The following is a 21455-nucleotide window of genomic DNA, read 5'->3' on the forward strand; positions in this document are numbered from 1 at the left end:
ACTCTGTGTATTTTATTTTTGTAACGTAAAGACATATTGTCTGGTTTACATGTACACAAAGACATATGTCTGTTATTTTATAATTTGTACATGTGCCATTGCATTTTGATGAGTTCTTTTTTTGAAGGAACACCCATTAGTATTATAAGATTTTTTGTTCAAGAGATTTTATTGTTTTGTAAACTTCAAATTCAAGAAGAACAATAAATATATTTGAAATTGCTTTCTAATAAAGGTGTTATTGTTATTATTATTATTGTTGTTGTTGTTGTTGTTGTTGTTGTTATTATTATTATTGTATATTATTATATATTAAATTTAAATTTACAAGTAAAATTAGCTTATTAAGCTGATTTGATTAAAACTTATATTTTCTGTAAAAAACTGTTAACTGTTGTTAACTTTGGTAATAATTGTAAATTGTTGTTAACTGTTAAGTTAAAAAAGTTGGGTAAAATTGCTTTGTCTTTATTTACCGATTAAATTTGACTATTTTCTGGAATCATTTTTTTTTTTTTTTTTTAATTCTTTTTATGTTTCTTTTTCTTCTTTTTTTACTTTCTTAATTTTTCTTTATCTCATTCTAAATATTTTTCTTTAACACAATCACTTTCTTCCATCTTTGAAAATTTTTGATAAAAAGTAAATAGTCCACAAATTAAGAAACAGTTTATGAACATTTTTTTTTTTGACAAAATGGCTGTATTATAATTATAATCAATGTTGAAAAAAATTGAAAAAACTAATTTATTTTAATTTATGTTAATTTATAATATAAAAAAGTTTGTTTAAATTGTGACTAAGTTATTTTAGATTTTAGTTTGTTATACTTTAGTTACTAAGTTTGTGTAGATCTTTATTCATAATTCTGAAATTTCTAATTTACTTGAATGTGAAGTTTTTTGTTTAAACATGTTTGAAGTATTAGTTATTAATTTTTAATAACATTAATATATTTTATTGTATTACTATTATTTTTTTATAACATTAATATATTTTATTGTATTATTATTATTATATTGTATTATTATTATTATATTGTATTATTTTATTGTATTATTATTGTTTTAGTTGTACAATAAATGTGGATTTTTTTGTTGCAATGGTTACAAATACCAAGTCCAACTATTTGACAATGTTCTAAACTATATGAATTTTATTTTTTTAATGAAGTCTTCTCAGTTTCTTTGTAGGTGCCCAGCTCTATGCAGCAAATAGAACAGTAGGTGTTGTCATCTTCAAAGATTATCTTTTTTCGGATATATCTGGAATCCCAGATATTTCTTATAACTTTTAGTTTTTCAGGATTTCCAAAAAGTTTTTTTATAAATAAAATCTTAAATATAATTTTTTTTACAATATATATGTTTTTAAACTTTTTCAGTCCATTATTATACAAAAAAGAAAAAAAAAAAAAGAAAAAAAAATTGAGAAAAAACTTAAGACAAATATGAAGAAAATAAATTCATATCTTGTTTTATACTTCCCAACTTTATAACTTGATGTTAACCATTTAACCAAGAATTATCTAAGTTATTACTGATAGCCTTACTTTTCAGTTTAAAGTATATGTTTGACTTTTTTTTATTTATGTTATTTCACCTCTCCAAGGCCATGAAGGCCACTAAAGTTGAGGAAGACCGCTGCGCAGAGAAATAAGTTAAGCGTGGTACTACTAGGAGCGTGGTAGGGATCGAACTGAGATCTTCTTGCTTATGAGGCGAGTGCTCTACCACTACACCACTAACGCATTTGCAAAACACTACCGTACCTGCAACTACAAATTCCATTAAGATGTGAATATATGTTAATTATGAATCTTACTGGAATTACAAATTCCAGTCAAATAAGAATTTACGTTTAATTTATATTTAAACTGATAATAATTTTATTCAAACTGAATCCAAGCTCAACATATTTTTTTCTTCTTTTGATCAGTTGAATCAAAAACCATTTCTCTTCAAAGAGAGATTGTTATTTTATTTTTTGACACAACAGAATCCATCTCCTATTTTCTGAACAAAGTTTTGCCCTATGCTTATTCTCTATATGTTTTCTTTATGCTTTATATTTATATATTTTATCTATATAATTCTCTATATGTTTTCTATAATAATTTGAACTAAAGTAAAAAAAGTGCTTTAACTTGCATTATTTTGCATGACGACTTTAGAATAAAGTCTCAAAAAGATTGTCACATTTATACTTTTAAGCTCCCCAATTATTTGACAGCCTTATGTGGCAGTCAAACTTTTTTTGTCAATTACAGTCGGAAAGATTTTTTCACCATACTTTATAAAGGTAATGGGTATGGGTAGTTCACCATCTTGTTGAAACTTTTAATTGTCACCTAATTCTTAGTTGACTGAATTTTTTTATATAAACTTTGTGGTTTACTATTCTTTTGTCAAAGATGTCTAACTACAACTTTTTGTAGAATTTTCCTTTTTCATCTGCTTTTCCACAATTTGTATCTCCACAATTTGTAGTCCAGATTCTCTCAATTTTTTCTGCATTACTAAGCATTTAATGTCAAACATTTTTTCATAAGAAAATAAAATGGTAAGACAATATAAGTCACTTTTTTTGTTGTCAACTGTTGTCAAAAAAATTCAATTCACCAATTACTTTTTGGCGAACCAAATCTTTTAAAGTTAACATTTCTTTGGCCTGGGTTTCTGAAAAACAGTGATTTTTAAAAAACAGCTGTTTTACTGTTTTAGAATTTAAAAAAAAAATGCTGTTAACAGCTGTTTTACTATTTTTTTAATTTGGAAAACCTTTTATTTATAAACGAGTACTCGTAGGTGCTTAATACATAGGAGGAGACATTTATTAATTTTCAGAACTTTTTCCCACCAACTAAATCTGCCCTAAATTCTAATAAAGTTTCTTGTGTTGCCGTCACTGTTTTTATCAATGGCTTAAACATTATTGGTGTTCTGTTCCAGAGAATTTTTATATCAAGATGAAGTTCAATTTTTTTTCCATATAGAACCTCAACTTTTGATTGAAAAACTTGATTCCGGACACTTAATAGTTTATATTTTATCAACTTGCATGAGTTCTTAAGTAAATCATTGTAGCAACCCTCAAAATTAAGAAAAATGAAGTCGGCAATAATTTGCCGACCTCAATCTTTTAGAGGTTGGTATCAGGTCGGCAAAAAAAATTTGATACAAAGGTCTTACCATAAAACATTGAAACAAGGTCAGCATTGCCGAATGCTGACCCTAATTCCAAGGGCTGTTGTAGTAAATATCATCTTCACACTTATCGTTTATAACTTCCAAGTTCATCAAAAGAATCATTTATCATTATCACAGGCGCCGCTTAAATCTTCAATATCATGTTTTTCCTTATATATTGTGTCACATACTCCAAGATGAAGACCATGATTAAGACAAAATCGACCAATAACATCTAAATTTTGAATATATCTTGTTTACAGACGCTCCATCCTGTGTTGATGAAACCAAATCTTTTTTCATTGGTATTTCAAAAAAACTTAAATGTTGTTTCATTAATTTTACCATACTGTGCACACTGCATGAACCTTCAATTCAAATTAATCTCATTTTATACATGATATTATCAGTTTTATTGTGAATATTAACAAAATAGCTTGGTCCTTATAAAGTAGTAACCTTGTCAACAGTCATGCTAAACTTAACTTTATTGGCTACTTTTAATTTTATGGTGTCAATCTTTTTTCTTTTTTTTTCATCAAAATCTTTCTTCAGAAGTGTCATTGTTTTCGTTAGAGGAGAATTTTAATCCATCTTCAGCTATTTACTAGCAAATGTATTTATTTCTTGCTATGGCTCAAATCAAAATGCCATCCATTGCCAAATCAGAGACAATATTTTTAAGACTCTTTTGCACATAGAAGTTGCCATCATTTTTTGTCATTTTTCTTTCTTCTGTGTTATTTATATACTATTTTTTTCATCATTTTTTGTCATTTTTCTTTCATCATAATTTCATCTGTTGCCTTATCTAAACAAGTTCTGTGACTTTTTAAGTGATTTTTTAAGGTAGTTGTATAATTTTCTGAGCATTTTATTATTTTGAAAATAAGGATATTAAGTAGCTTTTTTACCTACAGTTAAAAAAAAATTCATAGCTGGTAACTATGCAGTTATTTTTTAGTTAATGTAAATAAGAAACTGGTGCTGGAAACCCGATAACTCTTAAGTAACTCTTAAGAAACTTTAAGTACTGGATTAGTAAAATAAAACCATTAAAATAAAAAATTTTCTTTTACTATCCTGTGTGCTTAGTTTTTTTAAAAAAAATCCAAACTACTAAAGTTATTTAATAAAGTTACTTAATCCAAAATTATCTAAAAACTATTTATTAAACTATTATTTAAAAATAAAATCAAATTACCATTTAAATTGTTTTAATGAGCGTGTTGTTAAAGAAACTTTTCTTTTAGAAAAAGTTTTTTTTTTATTCCAACATTTTTAGATTTGAATGAAGCTTTATGCAATTAAAACTCATTATAATATTGAAATAGAATTTAATCTTTACAGCAAACGAAAAAAGTTTTTAATTTTTTGTTGCTTTAATTTTAATTTTTTTTTAAAAAAGAAAAAAACAGTAAAAACAGTCATTTAAAAAAAAGCATTTGATTTTTTTTAAAAAACAGCTGTTTTACTGTTACTGTTTAGAAACCCTATCCTTGGCTAATGTTCTGAGGAACACTTTTTACTTTCAATTTAAATAATTTTTTTACTTTGCAAATTGTATTATTTTGTATACGCAGTTGTGGTTTGACCACAGTGAGTGGTCACACAGTGAGAGACAGCAATGAATGGTTTAAATTTGATGCTTTGATTATTTTGCACTATCTATGAACAGTATGTGCAGTAACTGAATCATTTAAATCCCGGATAATCCTTGGCAATACTTTTCATTATCTATAATGATAAAACAGAAAGCAAAGAAGAAAGTTAATGAACCAAAAAAATGCTTGCCAGAAGACAAAAAATTGTATGAATCAGGAAAACATAAAGTTGAGAGAGAATTTCAAAGTTGTGTGAGGAAATAGACTAAATAACACTTTTTTTAGAACATGAAGGAACTGAAAAAGGATGCAACTTAGCTCGATGACAAGTAGAACAAAAGGGTTGAAATCCCAGATGACATAAAGTCATTAGATTCAATAAAAAAAGTAAGTTTTTGAAACTAGTTTTTTCCTTATATTTTGGTGAAAGATCCATCCCACAGAACATAAAATCATTCTAGATTTTATACACATTATTTGTATGATCTCAACATGAAACATTTTCTTCAGCATGGAATCCTTACAGAAAAAAAGACTTTTGAAAGAATTGAAGTTTATAAAGCTTCTGCCTGCTTTACATAAACTTAACTGTCAATTAAAAACCTGTTCTTGGTTTAACTACACTTAATGATCGGTTAATGATTGGTTGATGATCGGTTGATTATTTTAAAATATCTAGCAGCACTATAAAAGTAAATTATATCTTGCTAATCAACCTAAAGTTAGTAAATTGATCTTGCCAATCAACCTAAAGTTGTTTCAAAGGGCTCCTTATGTAGTTTCAACCATACACACCAACAACACTAACAGGGACACTTTCCATGCACAACATGGCATATTACAGCTGTTGATAGAAGTCTTTCTTAGAGCTACCACAGAGTTTAGGAAATCTTACAATAAGTTAATCTTATAATCATTAAACTGAGCTCTACCCTAGTTAATAGGAGATAACAGAAGGGATAATTAATAGGAAATTATAGAAAGATTTTCATTGCCACTATCATACTAGGTTACATGGTACTAGTAGCTGGCTGAACTTGAAACTTTTCTCCTGTACTATTTAAAAAATTAATGTTGAATATAAAAGTAATATTCGTAAATTTTTTTTATGTACAAAAAAAGTCAAAAAGAGGTAACATGATAAAAGTCTAGTTCAACACAAGTCTCTCTATAATGCAATATATTGTAGACATCAGTTAGGATGCGCACACTTCTAAAATTCAAAATTTTTATTCAGATTGCACTAAATTGCAGAAAATATAAAAGTGAAATAAGTAGACAACTATGTTCATTTAGAAATAGTGTGAAAGTGTGCAGTTAGTAGTAGGATTTTCAAGATTATTTATGATAATTGTAAAAGAACAGTCCTTATTTACAAATGTGATGCATCTTCTCCGAACATACCTGGCAAAACATACATTGGTTCAACAGAGGGCATGCAGAAAATTAAATTGGTGAACCGCAATCAGTCATTAAAGACAAAAAAACTAGAAACTGTGCTCTCAATATACTTATGAGATACAAAAGATAAGCTCAAGATAACATCCAGATTAACACAGTCAATTATAAAAAGTGTCCCCACATACAACAACATTACAAAAAAATTCCTGCTTTGCTTATACGAAAACTAATATTTTTGTTATACAAAAATACTAACACTCTTATGAATATATATGAAGACCTCAGTGGAAAAACTGGCGTTGTCACATTTAAAAAGTATTGAGAAAGTATTTATTGATCATTAATAAAAGTCTTTATTTAAAGCAAATGAAACTAAGCAATTTAAAAAATTTTATATTATAATTATTTTATTTAAAATTTATTCAAAACAAAACATTTTGTAATTTTTTATACAAAAAATTTTTTTTTTTTCTTTAAATAAAGACATTTATTAATGATCAACAAATACTTTCTCAATACTTTTTAAATGTGACAACGCCGGTTTTTCCACTGAGGTCTTCATATGCAAGCATAAATAGATATATATGTAAATATATGTGTATGTATGTATAAATATATATATATATATATATATATATATATATATATATATATATATATATATATATACATATATATATATATATATGTATATATATGTATATATATGTATATGTATATATATATATATATATATATATATATATATATATATATATATATATATATATATATATATATATATATATATATATATATATATATATATATGTATATATATATGCGTATATATGTATATATATATATATATATATATATAATTGATTTTTTGACGAGATTAAATAAAAATAACTACATGATTTTTACTACTAAAAGTTTCATGCGTTTAGCAATCATCAGGTAAAAAATACATTGTTTTTTTCGTTAAAAAATATACTTAATAAACATCGTGGCGTTCAAAAACAATTATAAAACTATAACTATTTGCAAGCGTGGCTTGGTTTTTTAATCTTTGGGCTCGTGGTTGTCAAGCAAGAACTTGTTTTCGTGACGGCACTTAGAATTAATTTCTGTTTTTTTATTTAATAATTTTTGCGTACCTTTGTATGATATTATGCGAAGTTTTTCATGAAAGCAAAGCAAGCATTTTTTTGTTACATTGCTGTAGGCGGGGACTTGTTTAATTATTGACCAAGTTAATTTTGGTGTTATTTTTAATAACACCAAAATTATATATATATATATATATATATATATATATATATATATATATATATATATATATATATATATATATATATATATATAGATATATATATATATATATATATATATATATATAATAAGTTGTATATATATATATATATATATATATATATATATATATATATATATATATATATATATATATATATATATATATATAACAAAAGAAAGTGTTTTTAACTATGAGAAGTAAAGTATATTTGTAAAATTAAAACAAATATTTTTTGATTTTTTGCTTACTATATAACACATATATTTCAGTATTTTAAGTGTAATGAAGTTTTTTTAACTATTTTATTTTTAGCCTGTATACGACAGCGAAGAAACTGAAGAAATAGAAATTAAAGCTGAAATAGAAAAACTACATCAGTGGAAAAAAACTGGAGAAGTACTTTTTATTTAATTAAAAATTGTAAAAGTAAAAAGTTAAAAAGATGAGTTTTTTAACGAATTTCTTTTTACTTCTAACACAATCTATCTCTATTTTAAGGCTAGAGGTAAGTGCTTGGTCTCTATGTCCAAACCACTAATCATTTTGCCTTATAGAATAAATGAATAGTATTTGTTCCCTTTAGAGGGTTAGGATGTCAAAGGACTTCACTATTCCACACTTCTTTTGATGTCTAACATTTGTTTGTAAAAAATTTTTTTGGAATTATGATTAATTTATAATTATATTAAAATTATTGTTGATGTTTTCCTAATTAAAATTTTTTTGCCAAAATATTTTTTATCTGATTTAAGAACTTCTATTTTATAATAGGAATCAGGCAAGCCAAAGTATGTTTACAAAACAGCTGAGGAAGTAAAGGTATGTTATCTTGAAAGCTCCATAATTTTTATCTGTATAAAATTTAAAATTAGAAAACTAGAATTATATTTTAAAATTTTTTTCAGAAAAGTGGCGCCACTCAAAAGCTGGCGCCATTACTTTCCTATGGAAATAACATTAAAGTAAGTTATTTTATTTCTAATAAATTCTTTTTATTAAAAAGTGTTTTAATTGAGCTTGGAGACTAAGTTATAATTTAAATTGAATATTTAAATATTCAATTTAAATTATTGTTTGTTTTTAGGTTGTTGATATGACTGGACCTGAAACAAAAGTTTTACAAGGTTATAATGCAATAGGCCATCAGCATGCAAAACCTGGGGAAGGAGAAAAAAAAGGTGTTTTTGAGTTTTAACTTTTCTGATACGGTCAAAAACTTTGAATTTTTTTATTAGTATAAAGTATCCAATAAACTTCAATTTTTTTATCTTTATATTATTAATAATTTTTAATGCAAGGTATCATTGGGGATGATTACAAGGATTTTGACATTCCTGAGCTCCTATACAATTTAAATTTATTAGTCGATCTTGCTGAATCTGAAATTATTCAGATTGACAGACAGTGAGTACTACATGCAATGTTGCCATAGTAGTTTTATATTTAATAATTTTTGTAAATGATTTTATTTATTATTCATTTTTCTTTTACTTTCATATTTTCTATCATATATTATTTTAATCATAAATACAAAGTATATTATAATTTGTATTAGATCCTATTTTATTTTATTTTTAAAAGTTTCTTACATGAAAGTTTGTTATAAATTTATTTGTATTACTATTCAGATAGTTTCAATACAAATGAAATAATTTTAATCGTAATATTTCAAGCCTATAAAAACATTTTATTTTACAAAATTTTTATATTTGTTGAAAAGAAAACATTGTACAATTGTTAGTATTGCAACTTAAATCATCCAAAAATTATTTAGATGTTGATTGTATCAATATATTGTAATTCATATACATTAGTTCATGTATTTATATTTTTTGGTATTATATCACCATGGATTACACCTTGTATCTATGATAATGAAATACTTATGAGGTCAGCTAAAGAACTGGATTATTTTGTTTTGACTATTTTTACAGAATTTTTCTCAACTTTAATTGCTTATTTGCATTATTGACAAACATTTTTATTAGAAAATTGTTTCTTAAATAGAGTTAACTGCAAATTTTATAAGTACTTTAATAAAAGTAGAAAAAAATATATATAAAACTCTTGGATTGTGTTTCAAATTTGGTTATTTTGGACATTGATTATTGCTTTTTATGGTGAATTGATATTTGTTGTACAATTACAGATATTTTGTAACATTTTTTTACCATGTTTTTTTTTAAAAGATAACATTAATAGCTTCGAAAAATGAAATATTTGGTCATTAAAATCGGATGATGAGATTAATCATTTTAAAAAATTAAAAATTTTGAAGAACTTAAAATATTGAATTACATTAAAAAAATAACAAAAGTAATTTGTTTTTTAGACTTCGATTTGAAAAAGACAATGTTGTGAATTTAACATATGAAAAGGAACGTTTAGATAAAGTTGTACAAAATGAAGATATAGAAATAAATAATCTGGAACATGTTCTTAGAATCATTGACAGGTTACTAGAATAGTTTTACTGGTTTCACATCCTTTTTTAAATATAATTATTATTTTAAATCCTCAAATTTCCCCAAATTTTAGCCCGAAAAATGTTTCCCTTTTGATTATTTTGTTAATTTTTGGACATTTTTTTTTGAAAACTTTTGAACTATTTTGAAGGTTGCTTATAGAACTTCCTTTTAAAGTCATCTTTTACATTTGAAAAAGCAGTTATATTCTTTAAAAATATTTTTTTAATCTTTTTGTTTAGATGCAAAGCAGGTTTTCAACCTGATAAAGATGAACCTTTAACTGTAGAAGGATTGGTTCATTGTTTTCAAACACTGAAAGATGATTTTTATGAAGAATACAAAGTTTGTTTTATATATATATATATATATATATATATATATTTTTTTTTTTTTTTTTAAATAGGTTACTTGTTTTTTAAACAGTTTAAAATATACATTTAAATGAAAATATAACTCTATTGATTGCAAAAGTAATTGAAACAGTAGATTTAATAGACACATTAACAAACAACTATTGTTTTCAACTATGTTGACAGTATTGGTGATATATATATATATATATATATATATATATATATATATATATATATATATATATATATATATATATATATATATATATATAATATATATATATATATATATATATATATATATATATATATATATATATATATATATATATATATATATATATATATATATATATATATATATATATATATATATATATATATATATGAGTAATACGCTGCAAAACACAAAAATACGCTTGCTAAAAAATTAGTGGCAGAATGCAAACAGTGTAAAAAAATTATCCTGCAATCACTGTGACTTAATGAAATTTTTTCACGCTAATTATAATAAAAAGAGAAATACAATGATTGTCAGCATCAAGGATAAACTTCAAAATTAAAATACAACATAAGCCTTGATGAGTATACCACTATATCTATATCTATTAATAAGGCTGCAAGCAACAGTTTATCTTTCAACAAGGCTGCAACAACAGGATATCTTTCAAAAAGTAACAGGTTAACAAGTTAACAAGTTATAAAAAGAGAGGATCGAAATCCACCTCAGAGAGTTGGACTCTACAAGAACAACAAAATGGTCGGCAGAAAATTAAAAAAACTTAAAAAAAGTTAGGAAAACATGAAGATTGGAGAAAATTTCAAAGCAAAGATTAATGATGTATTTAGAGAGGAAAAAAAACTAAATGAATAATTTTAGCATGAAGGAACAGTTACAGTAACTGTACTGAATAACAAGATGCAACTGTACTGAACAACGAGTCACAAAAATTTTGTATTTTTTAGTGCCTTATTACTTGGAAATTTTTTTTTTTTTGAATCAGAAAAATCATATATGGATTGTTTCGAGACAATTATCAGATCCAAAAAATGTTTTTTTGATTTAGCAAATGAATCAATTCAATAAAAATCAAATCATCCCTTAATTTATTTTTAAATTTTTCTGTTGTATGAGTTATTAAAGTTGCAGGAAAAAACGTGTAAACAAACAAATTTGATTGATTAATGTTATTCAAACAATTTTTTTAACAAAAAGGTTTTTTTTATAGATTCTTGATAATAAAATCATGGTGAAAAGACATGAAATTCAGGAATTAATTAAAATATTGATCCTACGCTATAAAGGCGGAAAAGGATATGAAACTATTTCTAAAATAGTAAATGTTAAGCATAATAGTGTAGAAAATATCATCAGAAAATATAAAAAATGGGTACCATCAAAAATTTGCCAAGAAAATGACGTCCAGCTAAGACTTTTATAGAGAAATAACTTGGAAAGTTGAACAAGATTGAGGACTATCTGCACCAAAACTAGCAAAAGATTTACAAACAGATCATAGTAAAACTATGAAAAATAAAGGTTTTGTCAGTAGAGTTGCCCTAATAAAACCTTTCTTGAGTAAAAAGAATCAAAGGAAAAGATTGACTTGGGCTAAGGAGTATTTGGACTCTTGATCAATGGCAATGAGTTTTATGGTCAGATAAAACAAAAATATGTTTGTTTAGTTCTAATAATATAGTACCAAAATAGAGAAAAAAATGGTGAACACTTGAATCATAAATGTACAATACCAGTTACATGAAGGAGGTGCCATTAAGCTTTATTAAAGTGTTGCAGTATTCTATATACTTCTAACTTATTTTTTCCTTTTTATCATAGGATAATTGATGGTTTAGGGTTCCTTTGCTTAGAGTGGTGTTGTCAGACGCAAATTCATCAACAGAATAATGACTAAAGAGGTTTATTCTGATATTATAAAACAAAAACTGTGACTATACACCAGAGTAGCTTATCTCTTGTAATTTTATCTTTCAGCAGGATGGAGATTCAAAACATAAAATTTAGCTACTCAGTTGTTCAAAAAAAACAATCCAATTGAAAATTTATGGAATCATAATATTCAATTGGATTCATTTTTAAAATCAAAGTAGCTTAACAAAAACCATCCAGTTTATCTCAATCAAAGACAATTCTCATAAAGGAGTGGAAAAATTTTGACACGTAATATTTAAAAAATTAGTAGATTTAATGCCTAAAAGATGTCTTGCAGTCATTAATGCAAAGGGCTGGCAAATTGACTATTAACTTTATATTAGCAAAATTTTCAAGGGGTGGTCAAGGGTTGATCTTTTTTGACTTGCACTTTTTCTGATTTAATAGATAATTTTTTTTTTTTAAGAATAATAATATAAATTCCTTGTTATAAATATAATATTTGATACAAATTCAATATGGAAGAAAAAAATTCTTTTTTATTGAATAATCATTGAGGGGGAGACTTTTTTGACAAGCTTTAGCTTGTGAACTTTACCCACAATTCTTCATGTGGTGAAATTTATTTAACCAAATAAAGAATTGTGGGTAAAAACATATTATTAGTTAAATGTAATATTAGTTTTTTCAATATTTTATTCATTTACAAGTGCTTCTAAATATAAAGTTCATTCTAATTTTTCTAACTTTGTTCATTTTTTATTCAATTTTAGTTATATAATTTGGATAAACTAGTAGTTCCCTTGGGTTTTCCACTCCTAGCCCGCCATTTCAGCTCCTGGCAACCTTTTAGTGAACCAACACATGGTATCGAGTATGTCAAACTGTGGAAGAATGTTCTTGAATCTGAACAAAAAAATATAGAGTTTGAAAAAACAAAAGAAAATAGAAGGTATTTGGAATATTTTATGAAATTAAATTTTTGTCATTTCAAGTTTTTTTGATTTTGTTGTTGTTGATAAAATAAAATATTAATTTTTTTACTTTTTTTTTGTTGCTTTTTTATACTTTTAATTTTTGCTTTTGTATGTTTATTAAAAACCTTTTTGTACAGCATGAACCCATTTGAAAGAATAATTTGGGAGATATGGATGCCACATATTCGCACTGCTATTGGGTGATTTGTGTTGTTTTTTAAAATAGTTTTTTTATTTCTTTATTTGAAGTTTTTACAGCATTAAAAATAGTAATAATAAACAACAATAATAAATAATAGTCTAATAATATACAATTCTATTTTTGTTTTTTAATATTTTGTACTTTTTTATTTTTTACTCATAAAAAATAAAAAAGTATATTGAAATGAAATAAAGTAGGGTCAAAAATAATCAAATATTTTTTTTTGCATTTGTGAAAAATCTCAAATCTTTTTTTTCTTGGTTTAAATTCTAATTTTTGAAGTAGATGCTTCACTTAAATGATTTTTCATAGTTTTCATAATTGTTTTTCTTTTTTTTTTTATGCTGTATTTGTACAAAAAAACAAAAGTTTTCTCAATAACTTAAAGTTACTATGGCAAAAGGTACTATGGAAAAATACTTTTTTGTAAATTACATGAAAATTATTTTTACAAAGAAGATTTCTCTTCACAATTGTGAGGCGTTAATACACAAATTCTATTCTGTTTGAATGAACTGTTCTAATTCATCTGTATTTGTCAATAAATAATCATTTAATGCTCTTTTTCGCAGATGTTAACTAGCTTTTATACAGTCCATTTACCGGACCATTCCCAGTTGCATATAACAGGAACTTTTCCAATTCGTCGCGTTGGTTTGACAAGGTTCTAAGTGATTTTTTTTATATTAGGAGAATAGCAAATAAATCTTTTTTTCTTTTTTTTTTAATGTCTATATATAAATATTTATATATTTATTTTTTATTTATGTATTTTTATACCAACCAAAAAAAGAATACATAAACAAATATAGAAACAATAATATAAATAATTTTAGTTAACTATTAAAAAAAAAGTTAAAAGATTTTCTTCTAAATTCTCCTAATTTAAATATTTCAGTTAGAACCTTGTCAAATCACAGCGACGAGTTGTAGAAGACCTTTTTTTTTCTGGAACTCAACACACCGCTCTAATCTTGTTTCTCAATTTTGAATGGTAAAGTTTGAACTATTTGAATTGAATAATTTAATTAGAATAATTCTTTCTATTGCTACATTAGATGCTGGTGTATTTAGTGACCTTTTAATAGCCCTTATAATGGCAAAATCCTAAATTTTTAGAGGCTTTGTCATTTTATTGACGATACATTTCATAAAAAAAATTCACTATACAAATAGATTCTATCGAATGAAGCCAATTTAACTTTTTACATTAATATTATTAGTAAAAATTTCTTAAATTCTATATCTGGAAAATTTTCAGAAATATTAGAACCAAAATATTGGAAATGAGCTAAGTTTTATTTACTTTTTCATTAGATAGAAATAATAAACTATTTGCATTAACACACATTAATCTTCTTCAGAATTTGTTTTTCAGCACTTATTCAACAATTTCATATTAGCTGCATTGTCAGTTACAAAGTAATTTACTGTGCATCCAAGTTTATGTTTTACAGATTTTGTTATTTACTAACTATCACTGTTAACTAATATGTGAAAGTTTTTATTGCTTTTACATCGACTTTAATGTTTAACACAGAAACACAAACTACTTTCAATATTGATGATTGACATCACTCTTATTGAGTCCTCTACTTTATGTTGACTTAGCCGCAGTTTTACCATCTATTTCTGTTTTGGAATTAAATTCTGTTTTTCTTTTAAGTCTTTTCTAATGATTCTCCAATTAGGTAGTGTGTATCAAGAATGAAGTGCATTGACAATTTTTTTACATACTTTGAAATCAAATGAATCTTTGGAGATTTTATTTTGCTTTTATAAAAAAATTATATTTTTGGCACCCATAAAATAAAAACCATTTGTAAAGAATCTCAATTTACCTAATGGTAACCTAATGTGGTAGCCTTGTGGTAGCATAATGCAACATTTGTTTTATACATTTGAATGTAACTTGCAATGTAAATGCAAATTTATGGTGAAATGAAAATTAAAGTTGAGTAATTTTGCCGCTGTTTTGTTATCAGCACTGCTCCCAGATAGAGGGTTTAGGTTGAAGGGGAAGGTACCTGTGATTTTTTTTGGCAGAAATATCAGAAAGACATACTCATGTAACCGTAGCCAAAGATTAAAATTGTACCCACTCCTAAATTAAAATTTCATGTTTTTTTGTTTTTTTTATTGGTTACTAATTATGTACCGAAACTTTGTTGTTCTGAAAAATAAATGTGTTCTTGACAACAAGAACACATTTATTTTTCAGAATTATATATGTTATATATATTTACATATATGTAAACATATATATTTTAAATTTGAAAAGTGTGTGTTCACGTATTTTAGCAGGAAAAATTAGGTTTGAAAAAAAGTAAATGAATTGAAAAAGAAATTATCAGGAGTGCAAAGGTATAATCTGTTTTGGATGCTGCAACAAGAACAAACAATATATACCCCTTCAAAATCTAGCTCAAATTGCTTTAAATAATTTAGTAAGGAAGCATAGATAAAGTTTTTGATGTTAAAGTGAACTCCTTTCCTACTGCAAAGTATCTGAAGTGCAAAACTACAATATATAAGAAAGAGGCATTTATCTTTTTTTTTTGTCTTTTTTTGTCATTTTAAATCTTTCACTTTTTGTAAAAATGGTTTTAGTTTATTAAATGCAAAAGGAAAAAATGTTAAAAGTGCAGAAATCTCCTGGCAAAGAGGAAGAGTTACTATTTCAGTGCTTGACAGAATACAAGTGGTGTCTAAATTATCTCAATGTCCAATCTGTAGTCTGGCAAGAAACCCTAGAAGTAACATAGAGATGAACATAAGGGAGTACATTGACCCCATTTTTCCCCTGGAAAAAAAAGTAGTCCAAATTCAAGTTCTTATAGTAATGCCTCAATATGTGGAGATTGTTTTCCACATATTGAGGCATTACTATATAGAAAGAGGTGTTAGACACCCCTGGAATAGAAAATCAACTGCTAAAAACTTAGAAAAAATTATTATGTCAAAAGATCTTCAATTATCTGAACAGGTAACATCAAAAATTCTAAAAACAATTGGGGATGAAAAACAGGGTAAAGTTAAACTATCAACATGTGGAACATCATTGCATCTAAACCGAGCGCTATTGCTGACCATGCAAATGATTTTAATTTTTGAAAACTTGACCGTAACTGTTTAGAAGTTCAGATGATTTTCAAACATTTTAGAAATGCGCTAAAAAAAGAAATGCTAGCTAAACTAGAAAGAAAATTAAAACAAGAAAAATTTAAAAAGAAAACCATTCCTTGCGAAAAAGAAAATATATATGCACTAAAATAAAACTCAAAAAACTACGTTTTTAATTGCGTCTAAATACATATCATTGTTTGAAACATTTTGTTAAAGTTATGCAAAATGCTTTTACAAATTACTTCTAATGATTGTTTAATAAATGAAAAAAATTTATTTATATTACTAAAAAGTGTTATGTATATTATTTTTAAATTGTGTAAACATTTGTTTTTTCCTGTAAGTTGCACAAAAAAAAAGTTGTTAAAAAAATACTGCAGTCTATTTAAAATAGTAATTTTTAATCATTTTATACTCTGATTAGTTAAGTTAAAAAAAAAATTTTGAACAATTCTTTGTAAAAATAGAAACAAAAAAATAAAGCAGTTAAATCATTCCATTGCAGCATAAGATTAATTTAACTTATTCATAATTTAAAGTAATTTAAAAATTATCATTCAAAAAATTTTTAAAAGACACGGGAAAATAGTTTTAAACAAATTATTAAATTTAATTTATTGTAAAAAAAATATGCCTACATAAAAAAATTTAGATATGACATTATTTGTTAATATACACAAAATACATTTATTTTGAACAATCATTATAATTACTTTTTTATTTCATTTAAAACCTTTGCGTAAAATAAAAACTTTAGGAAATATCAATGATTAAAAGTAACAGGAATGAAACGTAACAATTTTTTTATAGCATTTAAATTGTTAAAACGTCAAAACCGCCATGGTCAAATTGAAAAGAAAAATTTTATAAGCGTGGTCAGTTACAGTGTGCGATCGCATGCCATTCCTGTCCAAACCTGGTCATATGGTTACAAAATTAGAGCTTCCATCGACTCCATGGACTATACAAATAATTATGTTGAAGAGAGGTTTAACATCAGTATGTCACTTGGATGGAAGTACCATATCATTAAATATCACTCGAATGGTTATTTGGACCACCATCAGATGTCTCTTGGTCTGGCATCAGAACAAACCTTAAAAGCTGTTCACAAAAACATTAATAAGACTATCAAGAGGTTTAATGTCTCGGAAAGTAATCTTTCTCATGGAATAAAACTAAGAAGGGCTGAAACATACAGCTCAATGAGAGTATAAAGGTTATGAATTGGATACCAGTTGGTTAAGATGAAGAACTTGTATATATAAACTACTATAATTTCCTCATAAATGTCTTTTTAATCTCTTTTTTTCCTATTTTTTTAAATTTATGTTGGAAGTATGAGAAGTTTTGAGACAATTATAATAGTATCTTTTTAAACTATTAAAAATATTTGTAGCTATTGTTTGGATTTAAATTTGTAAAAAATATTTTTTTCTTGGGATATTAAATTTGATATCAAAATTTAATTAAAAAATTGTTAAAAAATAATACATTAATACAGGGATGGTGGAAGGAAATTATAAGGAGGGAGGGTGCTAAAAAAAATTTTCACATTCTATTAAACTAATTTTAATCGCTTCAATATTTTGTTAACCTTATAGGATAAAATGTTATTAAAAGGTAACACAGCTGTTAACATATAACTGTTATTATTTTAAAATAATATTAATTTTGTAGTGGTTTTTTGTTGATTTGGCGTCATTCGCTACTATCAAGATTAAACATTTTGAAATAACAAACTTAAAGGTTGATGGGCAGGGGAGGGGGAGCTGTAATACCAAAGCCCTTTATATTTTAAAAAGTGAGGGGGCTGAAGCCCCAAAGCTCTGCCTGTTCTGCCAGCCCTACATTTATACATTGTCATTATAATTTTAAATTATAAGATTACTTCTGCTCCATAGGTTCTATTTAAGCTATCTGCAGCACCAAAGACAACAAGGTTATGACAGTAAAAATACTTTCACTATTAAAAATTAAAAAAATCATCATATTCTCAATTTAGAAACAGCTCCGATTTTAATTTTTGTTTAGCAACAATCTACTAAACCCACCTGATACTTCTGTGAAGAAAAGATCCATCAAAAAACCTTCATCTTCAACCTAAACCCCCTATCTAGGAGCAGTGTCAGCTATGATTTTGCTTTGAATGATTGATTAATGTAAACTTTATTTCAGTAGTTGTTTCAAAAATTTGTTTCAGTATTATGTTCCAGAAATTTATTCCAGTAATATTTTTCAGTAATTTGTTCCAGTAATATATTTCAGTAATTTCTTGTAATTTAATGTTTGAAGTCATGATCCTTTTCTCAGACATCTTCCATCATCATCATCACGACAACTTGCCATCTTCCATTAAAAGTTGCGCTTGTTTTGCAAGTGATGTTGTAGCAACGCACTAAGATAATATTGATTGATATACACATGATGTTTATGTATTTAAAGTATATAGGATATTTTTGTAATGGTTGATAGCTATGCAATCACCCACATAAGGCATCTTTGTTTAGTATGTTGCCAGCGCTCATGTTTTACTTTTATAACCATAATAGTTTAGAGTGAATTATAATTATATCTGTAAATAGAATTTAAAGAGAATTAAAAAGAATTTTTAAAAATTAAAAAGTTTAATAAAAAATCAAATCATTAAATGTTAATAAAAACCTTTTTGTTTTAAATTATAATTTTAATTTAATATTATTATTATTTTTTTTTTTAATGCTTGCCCATACATATGATATAATAAATATAAATTTTTTGTGTTAAATAATTTAAAGCTGTTTTTGGACTCATTGAATTTAACTATTAAAAATTTAGAATTTAATTTTTTCTTTATTTCTAATGTTTGTGTTTTTATTTTTTATTATTGTTTTTTATTTTTTCAAAAACAGAATTTGGCAAGCTAAAAATCCTGATCCTTTAATTTCTGTATTAGAAGCTTGGGTACAACTTATTCCAGACTGGGTAGTTGCAAACATATTAGATCAACTAATATTGCCAAAGTTACAAGTATAAAACAATTTTTTTGTTTTAAGTTATGTTTTTAATTTGATCATACTCTTTTAATCATTGATTTTGATTTTTTTCATGTATTATATTTATTTTCATGTATTATATTTATTTTCATGTATTATATTTATTTTCATGTATTATATTTATAAATTACTACACATTAATGTATAAAGAAAAAAGGTCTAGTTTTAAAACATTTTAATTACTTAAACTTCCATTTTAATTATACGTGGTTAAGCTAATAAATCCATGAAATTTGGTCTTATGATATATGAAAGATTGTCTTAAGCTTACAATAAGTTAAACTTAAGTGAATCGCTTGTACTTTACTTATTGTAAGCTTAAGACCATCACAAATAGTTGTACATATGTAGTTTATAGACACAGAAAATAAATAAGATCTAGATAGTACATAAGAATGTTCTCTGAATCTATGTCATATTAGATCCAGCAGAACTCAAAGAGAAAAGTTTGGGATAAATGTTCAGTGTTGTTTGTAGAAATGACATCTGATGGTGTTACAATAATGGCTATGGTGATGCTTAATTCAGCCAAAAGATTCATCAAATATAACTAAATAATCAACTCTATAATAGGAGCATTTGAAACGATTATGACTTCAAACATCAAATATAACCAAATAATCAACTTATAATAGAGGCAAAGGTAATGATCATGGCTTCAAACATTAAATATAACCAAATAGTCAATTCATAATAGGAGCATAGATAATGATCATGACTTCAAACATTAAATATAACCAAATAATCAATTCGTAATAGGAGTATAGGTAATGATGGTGACTTCAAACTATTAGGACTATACTGGAGACTTAAAAAAAAGATGTAATAGAAATGACATTCTGACCAATTTGAACCTCGTGTACATTAATGGCGCATATGAAAGTGTAAAGGCAAATGGTGTATTATATTAAAATATGCTAACTGTCTTTTTTTTATAAGAAAATTTTATTAGCTAGAATTGCATAAATAATTTCCATGTAAACTATATAAGTATATAATCACCAAGGCAGTTTTTTAATATTTTAAAAGTAATTTAAACAACTTTAATGATATAAGTTAAATAAAAAAACAACAAAATAATTATTTAAAAAAAAAAGTTTTATTAAGACCAGATTCAAAAATACTAAAAATTCTTTTATTGTCTTTTTCACTTTATTCACTTTATTTTAATTTTTGGGTTTAAAAAGTTCTACTTTAAAAAACTTCAATTATAACTTACTAAGAAGAAGAAGAAGAAAAAGAAGAAATATTGTAATAAAAAAAGTGAATTTTTAAATAATATTGTTAGTATAACTTTTTTTAAGACTTTTTTAGTTTCCAAAAAGAAAGAAAAGTAAAACTTAAGTATTACAAATGAAGCTAAACTTTTGTTAAAACTTTGAAGAAGTTATTAAAACAAGATATAGATGTTACTTCATTTTATGTAATTAGAGTTAAAGATGATAAAACATAATGCTGTAATAATAAAACACAGCAACCAAAATACAACAAAATCAATTTTTTTACTTAAACTGCTTTTGAAAAAAACTGTAAAAATTTTAATACATTTTGAATGAGAATCTTTAAACTATAATCAATGTTTCAATAAATATTAGTATCTATCTAAAATTTTGGATTTAATTTAAAATGAGAAAAAAAATCAAAAATCCTCCAAATACATTGTTAATTTTTTACATTTGAAATAAAGAAACAAAACAAATATCAAAGTGAAAAAACTTTTGCAAAAGAATCAAAATGTTTTTAGATTGCATATAACAAATACTTTTGTAACAAAATATTTTTTCCTTATTTGTCTATTTTCTTATAACTATATACATATTATAATTATATTATTGTTATTATAATTGCTTACAATAGATCAAAAAATACTAATGTTTTATTTGAAAAACATGTTCAAACCCTAAAAGAAA

General features: G+C 25.0%; 1 protein-coding gene across 1 annotated transcript in view; it reads left to right on the top strand.

The window, feature by feature from the left end:
* LOC100199563 (tuftelin-interacting protein 11) overlaps nucleotides 1-21455 on the top strand; it is a 69035-nt gene that overhangs the window by 24201 nt on the left and 23379 nt on the right. The window contains exons 7-16 of the mRNA XM_065808959.1: nucleotides 7803-7886; nucleotides 8262-8309; nucleotides 8396-8452; nucleotides 8575-8668; nucleotides 8789-8894; nucleotides 9823-9945; nucleotides 10198-10300; nucleotides 12979-13157; nucleotides 13320-13382; nucleotides 19402-19519. Of these exons, the coding sequence (XP_065665031.1) occupies nucleotides 7803-7886; nucleotides 8262-8309; nucleotides 8396-8452; nucleotides 8575-8668; nucleotides 8789-8894; nucleotides 9823-9945; nucleotides 10198-10300; nucleotides 12979-13157; nucleotides 13320-13382; nucleotides 19402-19519 (975 nt within the window). The remainder of the gene's footprint in view (nucleotides 1-7802; nucleotides 7887-8261; nucleotides 8310-8395; nucleotides 8453-8574; nucleotides 8669-8788; nucleotides 8895-9822; nucleotides 9946-10197; nucleotides 10301-12978; nucleotides 13158-13319; nucleotides 13383-19401; nucleotides 19520-21455) is intronic.

Source organism: Hydra vulgaris, chromosome 11 (assembly GCF_038396675.1).
Source record: "Hydra vulgaris chromosome 11, alternate assembly HydraT2T_AEP".
Classification (NCBI taxonomy): domain Eukaryota; kingdom Metazoa; phylum Cnidaria; class Hydrozoa; order Anthoathecata; family Hydridae; genus Hydra; species Hydra vulgaris.